We start from the raw sequence: 15,364 nt of genomic DNA on the forward strand, positions 1-15,364 counted from the left end.
CTCTTGTTACCCAGGCTGGAGTGCAATGGCGCGATCTCGGCTCACCGCAACCTCCGCCTCCTGGGTTCAGGCAATTCTCCTGCCTCAGCCTCCTGAGTAGCTGGGATTACAGGCACGCACCACCATGCCCAGCTAATTTTTTGTATTTTTAGTAGAGACGGGGTTTCACCGTGTTGACCAGGATGGTCTCGATCTCTTGACCTTGTGATCCACCCGCCTCGGCCTCCCAAAGTGCTGGGATTACAGGCTTGAGCCACCGCGCCCGGCGAATGGAGACATTTTAAATATTGAAGAGAAGTTTGAAATAGTAAAGGATCCTGAAAGAAAAATGAGAACATGTGACTATTTCCTGAGCAAGGGATATCAAGGGGTCCACATCAGTGATAATGCTACAAAAAAAAAAAAAAAAAAAAGAGAGAAATGTCCATGGCTGGAAAAAATTCAAGAAGTACTCTGAAGTCAACACTAACCAGGCCTAAAGGAATAAAAGCGATGGAGAGATTCTTTAGCATATGACAGAGTGCCAAAAAAAAAAAAAAAAAATGCATATAAATGTGGAACCTTTCTCACAAAGAGAAAGCACATAAATATGCAGCTTTATTTGATCTCTGCTCAGTGACTGAAAAAAATATATAAAAATAAGCACCTAATTAGCCGGGTATGGTGGTGGATGCCTGTAATCCCAGCTACTTAGGAGGCTGAGGCAGGAGAACCATTTGAACTCAGGAAGTGGAGGTTGCGTGAGCCGAGATCACGCTACTGCACTCCGGCCTGGGCAACAAGAGCGAGACTTTGTCTCAAAAAAAAAAAAAAAAAAAAAGCACTTATAATAAAAATAAGGCCTATATATAAATAAGGCCTTAAACACCACAAGTGGCTCCTTTTAGTGCTAGAAGTGGTTAGTTTAGTGGTTTCGAACATGGCTACAATTTTCAAAACTTTCTGCTATTGGGAGAAGGCACACATACAGATGAAAATGCCACTAAGGAATTTCTGGCAGTGATACGGAAGTTAATTGGAGGAGATGGCTATACATTGAATCAAATATTCAATTCTGATTAAATAGCACCTATTATAAATGCATGCCTCAAAGGAAATACATTCAAAGGAAGAAAAATGTGCCCCAGGATTTAAGACTGCAAAAGATAAAAAAAAATTTTACATGGGCCGGGCACAGGGGCTCATGCCTGTAATCCCAGCACTTCAGGGGGCTGAGGTGAGTGGATCACAAGGTTAAGAGATCGAGACCATTCTGGCCAACATGATGAAACCCTGCCTCTACTAAAAAATACAAAAATTAGCTGGGTGTGGTGGCAGGCGCCTGTAGTCCCAGCTACTCGGGAGGCTGAGGCGGAGAACTGCTTGAACCCAGGAGGCAGTGGTTGCAATGAGCTGAGATTGTGCCACTGCACTTCAGCCTTGTGACAGAGGGAGACTCCATCTCATAAAAAAAAAATTTTTTTTTTACATAATCTTCCTTTCACAACTTCACAATAACATAAGATGCAATTCTTCCAACACTCACTTCCACAACCAAACTTGAGGTCTTTTTGAGGTAAAGTGCTGTATTTATTGTATTATTATTTACAATAATAAACAGTGCTACTGTTTTATTGGGTTTCCATTATTTTTTAATGTGTCACTGACAAAATTTTAAGTGTTGTCTCCTTAACCCCACTATTCCCCAAAGTTATGTGTTTTTTATTCTATCCTTTTGCATAGTACAGTGATTTTTAGGAATGCATGCCACGTTAGAATCAAACTCATTGTAACTTTACCTTGTAAAAGACTTGGTTTCCTACTCTCTAAAGCTACCTAAAAGCAGAAGACAAACTCTCCTTTGGATCCTTTTGGATTCAGGGGTAAGAAGTATGACTTGCCTGGGGTGGATGTCACTCAAGCCTTTGCAGGAATCCACCGTGATGATGGTATAGGAATACAAGACATCTCCTCCCTCTGGGGGCTCCCAGCAGTCAAAGATCCCAGCCATTGTCAGCAGCCTCCAGTTGTCCCAGACTTTCTCCCAGTTCTCAGGACTATCTGCAACACCAATGCTACCTGACTGGAAGCAAAATACATGGGCAGATTAGATGCATTCAGCAGCCTTCTTCTACATGCAGGTTGGGTACTACTTCAGACTCAAGTGCATGGAAATCATTTTAAAAGTAACTCAGCCCATGTCTTATTAACCCCTCTTGATTCACTGTCACCAAAGTAAAGAAGGTTGGTGGCAAGTGCCAACTTGAAGCTATAGATTCATGGCTCCCTAATACTTTCAGAATTTAACATCTTCACTGGACATTTAGGCCTTCCATGAACTGGCCCACCATTGTGGCTATCACTCACATTGTTAATTTGAACCTAAACCAGCTCTTAGTAAATGAAGCTCTCATGCAATTTCATGCACCTGTGTCTTGCTGAAGCAACCTTCCTCTGGCCAAAATGTCCCTCCCACTCTTTCTTAAACTGAATTACATGTCATGCCAATTCCTACTTACCATTCAAAATTCAGTTCAATGGCTAAAATGTAGAAAGCTAGAAAAAAAATCACTTCTAATAGAAAGAAAAAAACTGGGCCGGGCGTGGTGGCTCATGCCTGTAATCCCAGCACTTTGGGAGGCTAAGGTGGGCAGATCACCTGAGGTCAGGAGTTCGAGACCAGCCTGACTAATATGGTGAATCCCCATCTTTAAAAAAAATAAAAAATAAAAGAAAAAAGCTGGATAATATGCAAAATCATAACTTTTCTTAAACTTATCAGGTGAGGTCATAGGGCAATCAATTTCCCTGAAATTTAAGAAAAGACAGAGATGGGACACAAGTACTGGCTTATTGGCAGCAACAGGAGGAAGACACAAGCCTTCATACAACCAGGTAAGAATTCAGATGTTATTATCACATTTCCACAAGCAGAGTATGGGCTAGCAGGATGGTACAGAATCCCTGGGAGCTGCAAACCTCAGAGGAGTTTGCACCAGCTCACAGGCTCTTCTCCTTGGACCTTGACAGTGCAACAGTGAGGAATGCAACTGGGGACAGGGCAGGAGCCTGGAGGAAGCCATCCTCACTGTTGCATACCTTGAAGGCAAGCTCCTCTGCCTTACCTAATCACTTTTCCCCTAAGGAGCAAAAGTCTTAAGCTGCCAGGGAAAGGGTAATAATCCCTTTCATGCCTAAGATACAGGTAAAGACCCACAGAGGCTGGGGAAAGAGAAAAAGCAAAAGTCCCCTACCCCCTGGGGAAGACTGAGCCAGAGAGCGAGGTCTGCCTAAGACAGACTGAACCAAGAACTGCCTCCATCCCTGTTTAGATGACAAACATTAAGCGACAAGCAGAAGCAGTCTACTTCTGGAGGAGGGAAAAGGGCAAAGCAAGACCCTGTCTAAGGAACAGGCTCACAGGAAAATCCAACAACTGAAGACAGCAGGGCTGCTGAGAAAACCCTCTGGAAAGCAAATTCTTACGCTAAACACTAGGGAACACCAGAGCACTTGAAATCCTGTGGTCAAGAAAGGCACTGTAATGACAACAAAGCCCACACCCAGTTCAATTCCTGACAAGACTGACTGAACCTCATACATTAATGGCCTAATAGAAAAATTTCCAGACATAGATATTATTAATCTCAGTCTCTGTCCTACGTATCATCTCTGGCAACAATAAAAAATTACAAGACACACAAAAAATGCTAAAACAATCAACCACCAAGAGATACAAAAATTAATAGAACCAAACTCAAGAGATTACATTTCCCAGATGCTGAAATTATCAGAGAACTTAAAGTAAGTATAATTAATATGTCAAACGCTCTTGTGGAAAAGGTGGACAACATATATAAACAGATAAGGAATTTTAGCAGAGAGATGGAAACTGTAAGAAAGAGTCACTGAACTTAAAGATAGGTCAACAATGGCCAGGTGCAGTGGCTCATGCCTGTAATCCCAGAACTCTGGGACGGCAAGGCAGGCAGATTACTTGAGGTAAGGAGTTCGAGACCCACCTGGCCAACATGGTAAAAATCCTGTCTCTACTAAAAATACAAAAAAAAAAAAAAAAATCGGCCAGGCGTGGTGGCTCACATCTGTTATCAGAGCACTTTGGGAGGCCCAGGCAGGCAGATCACAAGGTCAGGAGATCAAGACCATCCTGGCCAACATGGTGAAACCTGTCTATACTAAAAATACAAAAATTAGCTGGGCATGGTTTTGAGTGCCTGTAATCTCAGCTACTCAGGAGGCTGAGGCAGGAGACTAGCTTGAATTGGGGAGTTGGAGGCTGCAGTGAGCTGAGATCATGCCACTGGACTCCAGCCTGGTGACAAAGCGAGACTCCATCTCAAAAAAAAAAAAAAAAAAAAAGATTTGCCGGGCATGGTGGTGCGTGCCTGTAGTCCCAGCTACTTGTAAGGCCGAGGCAGGAGAATTGTTTGAACCTGGGATGCAGGGGTTGCAGTAAGCCAAGATTGCACTGCTGTACTCCAGCTTAGGTTACAGAGCAAGACTCCATCTCAAAAAAAAAAAAAAAAGGTAAATGAAAATTATCCAACTGAAACAGAGAAAAAAAGATAGAAAAATAGAGTGAATATCCAAGAACAATGGGACAATTAAATCGTAACACATGTGTCATTAGAATCCCAGAAAGAGAAAATGGTGCAGAAGAAATATTTGAAGAGGAAAAACCTAAGAAATTTCCATAAATTATGAAAGATATCAAACTGCAGATCCAAGCAGCTAAGAGAATAGGCCAAAACACATACACGCAGTGTATTTAAACAGCTGCCCTAAGAGAAAATCTTAAAGGCAAGGGTGGAGGGAAGTGGACCAGGCGGTGAGAGAAGTACACATTTATGCATTACATGCAAAAGAAAAAAAGACAGTTACACTCGACTTCTCAAAAGAATCTTTGGGAGCCAGAGACAGTGAAGTGCATTTTTTTAAAGTACTGAAAGAAAATAAAACACCACTCATCCAGAATCTTATACATTTTGAAAATACCTCTCAAAAACAAAGACAGTGGTTGCCAGGGGTTAAAGGCAGGGAGGTATGAAAAGTGACTACTAATGGGTATAATTTTATTTAGGGTTGGAATTAGATAGTGATGATGGCTGCACAACATTTTGTGGGGTTTTCTTTTTTTTTTTTGAGACAGGGTCTTGCTCTGTCACCCAGGCTGGAGTGCAGTCGTGTGATCTTGGCTCACTGTAACCTCAACCTCCTGGGGCTCAAGTGATCCTCCCACCTCAGCCTCCCACATAGCTGGGACCACAGTGCAAACCACCATGCATGGCTCATTTTATAGGTGTGACCCACCATGCCTGGCTAAGGTTTTGAATACACTAAAAACCACTGTACACTTTTAAAGGGTGAATTTTATTATATGTGAATTATATCTCAATAAAAAACATCATGTTTTTTTAAATGGACTTTTTCAGACAAAAAGAAAAGCATTCATTACCAGCAGACCCACATTACGAGAAAAAGTCCTTCAGGCGGAAGGACTATAATACCAGACAGAAAACTGGATCTGTACAAATAAGTGAAGATCCATGGAAATGGCTAAAATGAAGATACATGTACAAAGACTTTTGCTATTTTTTACCACTCTAAAATATAATTAACCATCCACAATAAAATAATAGCAATATATTCTAAGTTTATAGCATATGTAAAAATAAAATGCATAATAGTAGCCCAAAAGACAGGAGGAACTTAGAGAATACTGTTGTAAGTTCTTTTCAATAGTAGTGTAGTACATAAAGACAGAACGTTATTAATTTAAGATGTATACTGTAAGCTGTAGGGCAACTACTAAAAACATTTTTTGAAGAAGTAAAAACAATAAGCCAATAATGGAGATGAAACATAATCATAAAAGATTATTCCTCAAACAGAAAGATTAGGAAAAAAGGAATAAAGAGTTGATGGAACAAATAGAAAACCAGCAAACAATGGATTTTAACCCAATCACATCAATAATTACATTAAATTAAATGTTTTAAACACAAATTAAAAGAATGATTGTCAGACTGAATCAAAAAGGAAGGCTCAACTATCTGTAGTATAAAAATTCAGTTCAAGGCCGGGTGCAGTCATTCATGCCTGTAATCCTAGCACTTGTGGGGCCAAGGCGGGTGGATCACCTGAGGTCAGGAGTTCAAGACCAGCCTGGCCAACATTGTGAAACCCTGTCTCTACTAAAAATACAAATATTAGCTGGGCATGATGGCACACACCTGTAATCCCAGCTATCTGGGAGGCCAAGGCAGGAGAATCACTTGAACCCAGGAGGTGGAGGTTGCAGTGAGCCAAGACCCCACCATTGCACTCCAGCCTGGGCAACAAGAGTGAAACTCCATCTCAAAAAAACAAAAAACAAAAAACAAAAACAGAATGTATATTAAGCCAATACACATTAAGTTCCTAGACAGAGTAACTGACTTATACTAAGTGCTTAATATGTGCTATTATAATTGGTACATGTGGCTGGGCGTGGTGGCTCACGCCTGTAATCCCAGCCCTTTGGGAGGTCGAGGCAGGTGGATCACTAGTACAGGAGTTTGAGACCAGCCTGGCCAACATGGTGAAACCCCATCTCTACTAAAAATACAAAAATTAGCCAGGCATGGTGGTGGGCGCCTGTAGTCCCAGCTGCTCGGGAGGCTGAGGCAGGAGAATCACTTGAACTCAGGAGGAGGAGGTTGCAGTGAGCTGAGATTGTGTCACTGCACTCCAGCCGGGGCGACAGGGCAAGACTCCATCTCAAAAAAAAATAATAAATAATAATAATAATTGAAGATGTTTTATAAATTAACCTTGTCTTGAACCAAATCATTTGTTCAAGATTGAAAGGGGATTTTCTTTTTAATTTATATTTTATTTCAATAGGTTTTTGGGGAACAGGTGGTGTCTGGTTACATAAATAAATTCTTTAATGGTGATTTATGAGATTTTGATGCACCCATCACTGATAGACAGGGGATTTTCTGAGGGTGAAGCAAACTCTCTTGACTACTGAAATTGTATCCAAAAAGTTACAAAAAAAAAAAAGAAACACACAAAAAACCAATGACTAAATTCTTGGGCTTATAGGATAGCACATAAGAAAAGAAACAGCTTGCTGAAACAGTAAAACTCCCTCCGCCTATAAGATAACCAAACTGGCTGAATTGGTTGGAAGCTATATGTAACTGACTACAGTATATGCAGAACAAGCTTGCTTATTATCACAGCCTGAATTTCCACCATGTTTCATACTAACTCCCCCTGAATTTACATGAGACCTATATGGAGGCAGGAAGAGATAACTACACATACCTGAAGACTTTCCAGACCTCCCCTTTCCTTCCACCAATCACCTACCAATCCCAGAATCCATTTCCTAAACCTTTTTTTAAATAAAAGTACTGCCTTAAAGCAAGCTAGGGAAACAGATCTGGACTCTTGTATTCTTGCTAGTCAACTTGCAATAAAAAACTTTCCTCTGTCACCCGGGCTGGAGTGCAGTGGTGCAATCTCCTCTGTCACCCGGGCTGGAGTGCAATGGTGCAATCTCGGCTCACTGCAACCTCCACCCCTTCAGGCTCAAGCTAGCCTCCCACCTCAACCTGCCAAGTAGCTGGGACCAGGTACTCAGCATCATGGTATTGGCTTTTAGCACATTAGGTAGCAAGCCCCTTTTACTCGGTAACACTATTTCCAGTTCCCAAAATGAGATGACAGCTGAATAAACAATTCCCAGTTTTAACAAGCAAACTGCACTAAGAATTCAGGTGCTTTAGCAGTGTCAGACTAAATAATCTAAAAATAAAATATGATGTTGGTATGCCTGATTTGTTTTCAATCTCCTGATAATGTTTTAAAATTAACAGTTCAAATTATATCTTACGGTAAAAGGGTTTTTGTTTTGTTTAGTGATGGGGTCTCACTCTGTCACTCAGGCTGGAGTTCAGTGATCTCGGCTCACTGCAACCTCCACCTCTCGGGCTCAAACTGTCTTCCCACCTTAGCCTCCCAAGTAGCTGGGACCATGCCCAGCTAATTTTCTGTATTCTTGGTAAACATGGGTTTTTGCTATGTTGCCCAAATTGGTCTAGAACTCCTGAGCTCAAGCAATCCACCTGCTTTGGCCTCCCAAAGTGCTGGATTATAGGTGTAAGCCACCATGCCTGGCCTGAGCCACTGCACCCAGCCACAATGAAAGTTTTACGAGGGAAATGTTAAACATAGAGCTATGATATGACCTAGCAATTCAACTCCTAGGCCTCTAAACAAGAGAGATGAAAATATAATCCATGCAAAAACTTGTACCTGAATGTTCATAGCAGCATTATTCATAATAACCAAAAAGTGGAAACAATCCAAGTGTCTATCAATTGATGAATTAATTAACAAAATATGGTCTATCCATACAAAAAAGGAATAAAGTGCTGATCCATGACAAACATGGATGAATCTTGAAAACATTATGCTAAGTCAAAGACGCCAGTCACAAAAGATCACATATTCTATGATTCCATTTTTATGAAATGTCCAAAATAGGCAAGTCCATAGAGATGCAAAGTAGATTGGTGTTTGCCAGGGGCTGGGCATAGTGGAGAATGAAGAGTGATTGCTAATGGATATGGAGTTTCCTTGTAGAGTGACAAAAATATTCTGAAATTAGACAGAAGTAATGATTGCATACTCTGAATATACTAAAACATTCCTGAACTGCACATTTTAAAAAGATAAATTTTATGGTGAATTATCCCTCAATGAGCTATTACTTTATTTTTTTTTGAGACAAAATCTTGCTCTGTCATCCAGGTTAGAGTGCAGTGGGGTATGATCATAGCTAACTGCAGCCTCTATCTCATGGAATCAAGCAATCCTCTCACCTCAGCTTTCTGACTAGCGGGGACTACAGGTGAACACCACCATGCCCAGCTAGTTTTTGTATTATTTGTAGAGATGGGGTTTCGCCATGTTGCCCAGGCTGGTCTCAAACTCCTGGGCTCAAGCAGTCTTCCTGTCTTGGGCTTCCAAAGTGCTGGGATCACAGATGTGAGCCAATGTCCCGGGCCAAAGCTATCATTTTAAAATAAATAAACAGAACTACGAGGGAAGAAAAAAAAACGTCCTTTGGATTGTTTCCCTGTACCTTTCCAAATATATATTGTGAATGCTGATAATGATACCTTCTCTGTCTTGATTTGAGGAAAATAGATGAAGTATGGCTGCCTCTGGCTTGTTACTTGACATCGCTGCCACTCATAGAATCCATCTGCTAAAACGACACAGCGTCTTCCCTTTCCCAGAGGCACCTGAGGAAAAATGTGAGCAAGATATGGTCTTAGTGATACAATCATGTTTCACAGGCTGCCATTACTTGGAACTTGAGTTAAAATCTGAGGTCTGGGCCAAGTGTTATGGCTCACGCCTGTAATCCCAGCACTTTGGGAGGCCAAAGTGGCAGGATCACTTGAGGTCAGGAGTTCGAGGCCAGCCTGGCCAACAAGGTGAAACCCCATATCTACTAAATATACAAAAATTAGCTGGGCATAGTGGTGTACACCTGTAGTCCCAGCTACTTGAGAGGCTGAAGAACAAGAATTACTTGAACTTGGCAGGCAGAGGTTGCAGTGAGCCAAGATCATGCCATTGCACTGCAGCCTGGGTCAAAGAATGAGACTCCATCTTAAAATAAATAAATCACAAACAAACAAATAAATAAAATCTAAAGTCTTCCAATATGTGATCTTAAAAGTTAATTTCTCTGTACATCTCTTTTCTTATATGTAAAAAAAGTCACAACTCACACAGATGTTGAAAAGATTAAATAATGTACATAAAAGCAACCACCTCTTTTCTAACAAATAGGTACTTGTGATAGATGGTCTTCAAATGTGGCTCCCCAGTGAAGCATGCTTCCCAGTATTCACACCCCATGTAGACCCCTCCCATACTGAATTTGGGCTGGTTCTGTGTAACCAAAAGAACACAACAAAAGTAGGCTGGACGTGGTGGCTCACACCTGTAATCCCAGCACTTTGGGAGGCCCAGGAAGGAGGATCACTTGAACCCTTGAGTTTGAGACCAGCCTGGGCAACATAGCCAGACCTTGTGTCTATTTAAAAAAAAAAAAAAAAAAAAAAGATAACAATTAAAAAATGCAGTATAAATAATGCTGTATGACTGCCAAGATTAAGTGATGCTATAAACCTTGTATCTTCTATCCTGCTGTTGGATCATGCACTCTAGGGAAAATGAGTCACCATGACAGAAGCCTGGCTATCCTGACACCCTCCAGCTAGGCAAGTGGAAAGCCTTCTATAGTTGTTCTAGTCATCCCAGCTGAAGTGTCAGATGTGGGTGAAGAAGTCATCTTGGACATCCAGCCTCAGCTGCCACGTAATTACAACATGAGAACCTCTAAGTGAAAACTGCCTAGATGAGCCCAGTCAACTCAGAGAATATGAGAGATAATGTTTATCATTTTGTTTCACACTACTAAGTTAAGTGTAGTTTGTTATGTAGTAACAAAATAGCATTCCATATTAACAACTGGGAACATTCTTTTTTATCTTATTTATTTATTTTTGGTTGTCCTCTGTAGGCCAGGATGGAAACACCCCTTGGAACCTTATTTTATTTCTCAGGTATACAAGGCATTAACAGCTACCAGACACCTACCTTAAATGACCGTTTCTCCATTATGGTATCACTACGACAGTTGGTAGTATTGAACTGCAGCTTGGAAGGATCACCTTCTTTGAACCAAGAAGGGATCAAGCCCCAGCGCATGGGAGCAATGATACGCTCAGAGGAGTCTGCATCCTGCCATAGAAAGAAGATCTAGTGAGGAGATCAAAATGAAATTCTAACCTAATTTAACATATGTATTTATTACATTATTTAGTCGTATTGAAATATAAAAAATTCAAGATTATTTTTAAAAAGGGAATCTACTTGAAAACAATTTTTAAATTTTTTTTGAGATAAGGTCTGGCTCTGTCATCCAGGTTGGAGTACAGTGGTGCAATCTTGGCTCACTGCAACCTCCACCTCCTGGGCTTAAGACATCATTCCACCTCAGCCTCCCAAGTAGCTGGGACTACAGACACATGCCACCCCACCCAGCTAATTTTTGTATTTTTTACAGAGACGGGGTTTCACTATGTCGCCCAGGCTGGTCTTGAACTCCTGGGCTCAAGTGATTTGCCCACCTCAGCCTCCCAAAGTGTTGGGATTATGGGTGTGAGCCACCACACCCAGCCAAAAACAATTTAATGATTTATCATGATGTAGGTAACTTTAGTTCTTTAGTAATCATATCTACTAGAATGTAAGACATTCTGCTTGATAAGGTAGAGGGATGCAAAGAAGACAGGCTTTGCTCTGTTGCCCAGGCTGGGGTGCGGTGGCACAATCATAGCTCACTGCAACCTTGAACTCCTGGGCTCACATGATCGTACTGCTTCAGTCTCCCAAGTAGCTGGGACTACAGGTACACACCACCATGCCCAGCTAATTTGTTAATTTTCTGTAGAGATGAGGTCTTACTGTTTTGCTCAGGCTGGTCTTGAACTCTTATACTGAAGTGATTTTCCTGCCTCAGTCTCTCAAAGCACTGGAGGACACTATTTTTAGGAAAACCTATATACAAGGTTGGCCCTCGATTAACATCTCAGAACTAGATTTTGAGAGTGTTCCTACCTTTCCCCAACTCATAAGGGTGGATTATTTTGCCTAGTCTGTGTAAACAATAAAGTTTATGCCAAATACCTGTTTTCCTTCTGGGAGTCTGAAGTTTTGGTACCTGCTAGTCAGAGTGCCTACCTAATCAGCCTCCAATAAAGATCTTGGACCCTGAGTCTCTAATGGGTTTCTCTGGGCATAAACATTGTACATACTAGCTTGGGCAACATGGCAAACTCCTGTTTCTTAAAAAAAAAAAAAAAACAAACCCAAAAAATTATCCAGGTGTGATGGCATGCACCTGTAGCTCCAGCTACTTGGAAGGCAGAGGTAGGAGGACCACTCGAGCCTAGGAAGTCCAGGCTGCTAGTGAGCTGTGATTGAGCCACTGCACTCCAGCCTGGATGACAGAGCAAGACCTTGTCTCAAAAACAAAACAAACAAAACAAACAAAAACACTGTAGATACATTACTACATTTTTTCATTGCTGAAGAAAGTAGCATGCTTAGAGTATCTTCCCACAAGGAGAACATAAGGAAACCTGTGCATGATTTTTTCCAGATTTCTACTAGTTCCTTTGCTGATTCTGTTGTGTCCTTTCACTAATAAACCTTAGACACAATATGCCTTATATGTTTCGCCCCTAATGAATCTCTAAATATGGTGGCAGTCTTGGGGACTCCCAATGCATGGTTGTCAAACTTTTTTGAATAAGGGGCCCCTTGATAATTTAATGAAATCTACAGATTAAGAAGCACATATACATTATTATGCATGGCATGGCATAGTACACTCTGGGTTGGATGACACAGGTGAGCAGAGAGTGCATTTTGGGGTGTTACTACAATGGTTCAGGGGTCTGGTAATGGCAGTGAGAATAACAGTGACATCTAAAAGATTTTTAAAAAATGAAATTGTAGTACAAATGGATTTGGATGAAACAAAGCAGGTATGATTAAGTTTTCAAACCTAGAAGAGTGAAATAATGATGGTACTACTGAACAGAGAAGAAAAAAAGCTTATGAAAGGTTTCATCAGTTGATGAAGGGTTTTAAGAAGATCATGTGTTGAACTTCTGATACTAGTGAGAAGTCTCTGGCAGTTTTCAAAAAATGGTTGCAAAATCTGACTCTCACTGAGAGTTGGGAATCTATGGTCATTCCCTCTTGAATCTGGACGGGCTTGTAACTCACTTCCCCTTTAATCTGGATGGGCTTGTAACCAACAGAATGTGGCACAAGTGATACTATATGATTTATATCACAGTTCTGAAAGCTGGGATTAAGGTGCCAGTATATTTGGTGTCTGGTGAGGGTCCACTTTCTGGTTCACAGATGGTCCCTTCTCGCTTTGTCATCACATGGTAGATGGAACGAGCTAGCTCTCTGTGGTGTCTTTTATAAGGGCACGAATCCCAATCATGAAGGCTCTGACTTCCCAAAGGCCCTACCTCCTAATACCATCGTCCTGGGGGTTAGGATTAACATATGCATTTTTCAAGGACACAGACACTGAAACCATAGCAGCTGTGATCTAATAAAACTTTATTTACATAAACAGGCAATAGGCCAGATTTGGTCTGAGGACCGTAGTTTGCCAATCTCTGTTATAGAGGAAAGAGCAAGGTCTTTGCAAGGAGATCCTGATTCAAAAAGCCTTTCTCTGAGCCAGGCATGGTAGCTCACACCTGTAATCCCAGGACTTTGGGAGGCTGAGGCAAGTGGATCACTTGAGGTCAGGAGTTCAAGACCAGCCTGGCCAACATGACGAAACCCCATCTTTACTAAAAATACAAAAATTAGCTGGGTATGGTGGCGTGTACCTGTAATCCCAGTTACTTGGGAGGCTAAGGCACAACAAGAATCACTTGAGCCTGGGAGATGCAGGTTGCAGTGAACTTAGAATGCGCCCCTGCACTCTAGCCTAAGTAACAGAAAAAAAAAAAATCCTTTTCTGCTACTTAGCAGGTTGGACTAGTCTCAATTTCTTGGGCCCTCAACTTTCCTTATCCAAAAAACAGAATGAACAATACTTACCTTGTAGTACAATTTTCAAGAATGAAAGATAATATAGTTAAAATGTGTGGCATGGAGTAGGAACTCAAATTGTAGTATAATATTTTTCTAAGATAAGGATTAAAAACAAATCATAAAATTATCTGTAAAAAGATGATTATTAATGCCATGAAGATAAAGTTTCTTAGAGGGTATATCATGCACAGACCTTAACCTGGGGATACAAAAAATTTTGTTAAAAGAAGAAATGAAATAAAATAAAATGGAAAAATAAATAAATAAATAAAAAATAGAAGTAGAAATGAGGGTAAAGGCAGAGTTCTAAGTAAAAGTACTACTAAGATAAAAGTAGAATGAAGAAAGTCAGGAGAGGATGGAATCTGGAGAAAAGAATCACCAGTACTGGAAGGTTCAGGAGAAGGGCTTCCTTTTGTTTAAAAGCTAATCCCTCTACTATGTTCCTGATAAAATCCAGTTCTGCTTCTTCCAGAATCCTGCCTGCTGTATACATTAATTATCTTTATTTTGAGATCAAGTCTTGCTCTGTTGCCCAGGCTGGAATGCAGTGGCAAGATCTCGGGCTCAATGCAACCTCTGTCTCTTCGGTTCAAGCGATTCTCCTGCCTCAGCCTCCCAAGTAGCTGGGATTACAGGCATGCGCCACTATGCCTGGTTAATTTTGTATTTTTAGTAGAGACAGGGTTTCACCATGTTGGTCAGGATGGTCTCGAACTCCTAATCTCAAGTGATCCACCTGCCTCCGCCTCCGCCTCCCAAAGTGCTGGGATTACAGGTATGACTCAAAAGTTTTGAGACCAGCTTGAGCCACATAGTGAGAACTTCCCCCTTAAACCTCAAAATGGCAAAGCCTGTGATCCCAGCTGCTGGGGAGACTGAGGCAACAGGACTGATAGAGCCCAGGAGGTCAAGGTTACAGTCAGCCATGATTGGCCCACTGCACTCCATCCAGCCTGGGCAACCCAGCAAGATCCTGTGTAAAAAAAAAAAAAAAAAAAAAAAAAAGTCTTCTAAGCAGAAGGACCCCCAGCTCAATGCATAAATAATAAGAGACAACATTACACAATGGTCAACTAAATGATCTCTCATCAGAAACTTGCAAGACAATACTGAAAAATCTGTGGTTCTCACTACAAGACAACTTGGACACACCCCTCCCTATCATCCGGGGACTTCTGGCAATTAGCTGAAGATACCTTCTGTTGTTCTTATCTGGGGGATGCTACTGACATCTAGCTGGTAAAGGATGTTGCTAAATGCTCTACAATGCCCAGAATAGCTTCCTATAACAAAAAATTATCCTGGCCAAAACTGTCAATGGTGTCAAGGTTGAGAACTCTGTTCTCACAAATTCCACTGATCATCTTTGAGAGTATGCACTTGACCACTGTAAACCAAACCCAAATGTGAGAATGATCATAGAAAGTAGTTGAGAAGCCAAAACACTAAAAACATTGCTCAATATTAGTCATCTTTCCTCTACCCTTTTGGACTTCTGAACAGAACAGCTGGTAGCACTGAAGTGGGTAAATGAAAGAGGAAATAATTTGCAAATCTGTGGTTTCAAATGAAAATGCTGCAATCTATATACATATGCAGGCCGTTGATGATTTGAATGAACTACCAAAATGGTTTTAATTTTCCTTTATAAGTT

At 41.1% G+C, this 15,364-nt stretch overlaps 1 protein-coding gene across 1 annotated transcript in view; it reads right to left on the minus strand.

Annotated features, from left to right (window-relative positions):
- Positions 1-15,364, minus strand: part of HMCES (5-hydroxymethylcytosine binding, ES cell specific) — a 30,261-nt gene that overhangs the window by 10,712 nt on the left and 4,185 nt on the right. The window contains exons 3-5 of the mRNA XM_032267976.1: positions 10,672-10,815; positions 9,177-9,302; positions 1,881-2,062 (exon numbers count right to left, since the gene is read on the minus strand). Of these exons, the coding sequence (XP_032123867.1) occupies positions 1,881-2,062; positions 9,177-9,302; positions 10,672-10,815 (452 nt within the window). The remainder of the gene's footprint in view (positions 1-1,880; positions 2,063-9,176; positions 9,303-10,671; positions 10,816-15,364) is intronic.

The sequence above is a fragment of the Sapajus apella genome, unplaced genomic scaffold (assembly GCF_009761245.1).
Source record: "Sapajus apella isolate SASKATOON/1434 unplaced genomic scaffold, GSC_monkey_1.0 scaffold174, whole genome shotgun sequence".
In the NCBI taxonomy this organism is placed as follows: Eukaryota; Metazoa; Chordata; class Mammalia; order Primates; family Cebidae; genus Sapajus; species Sapajus apella.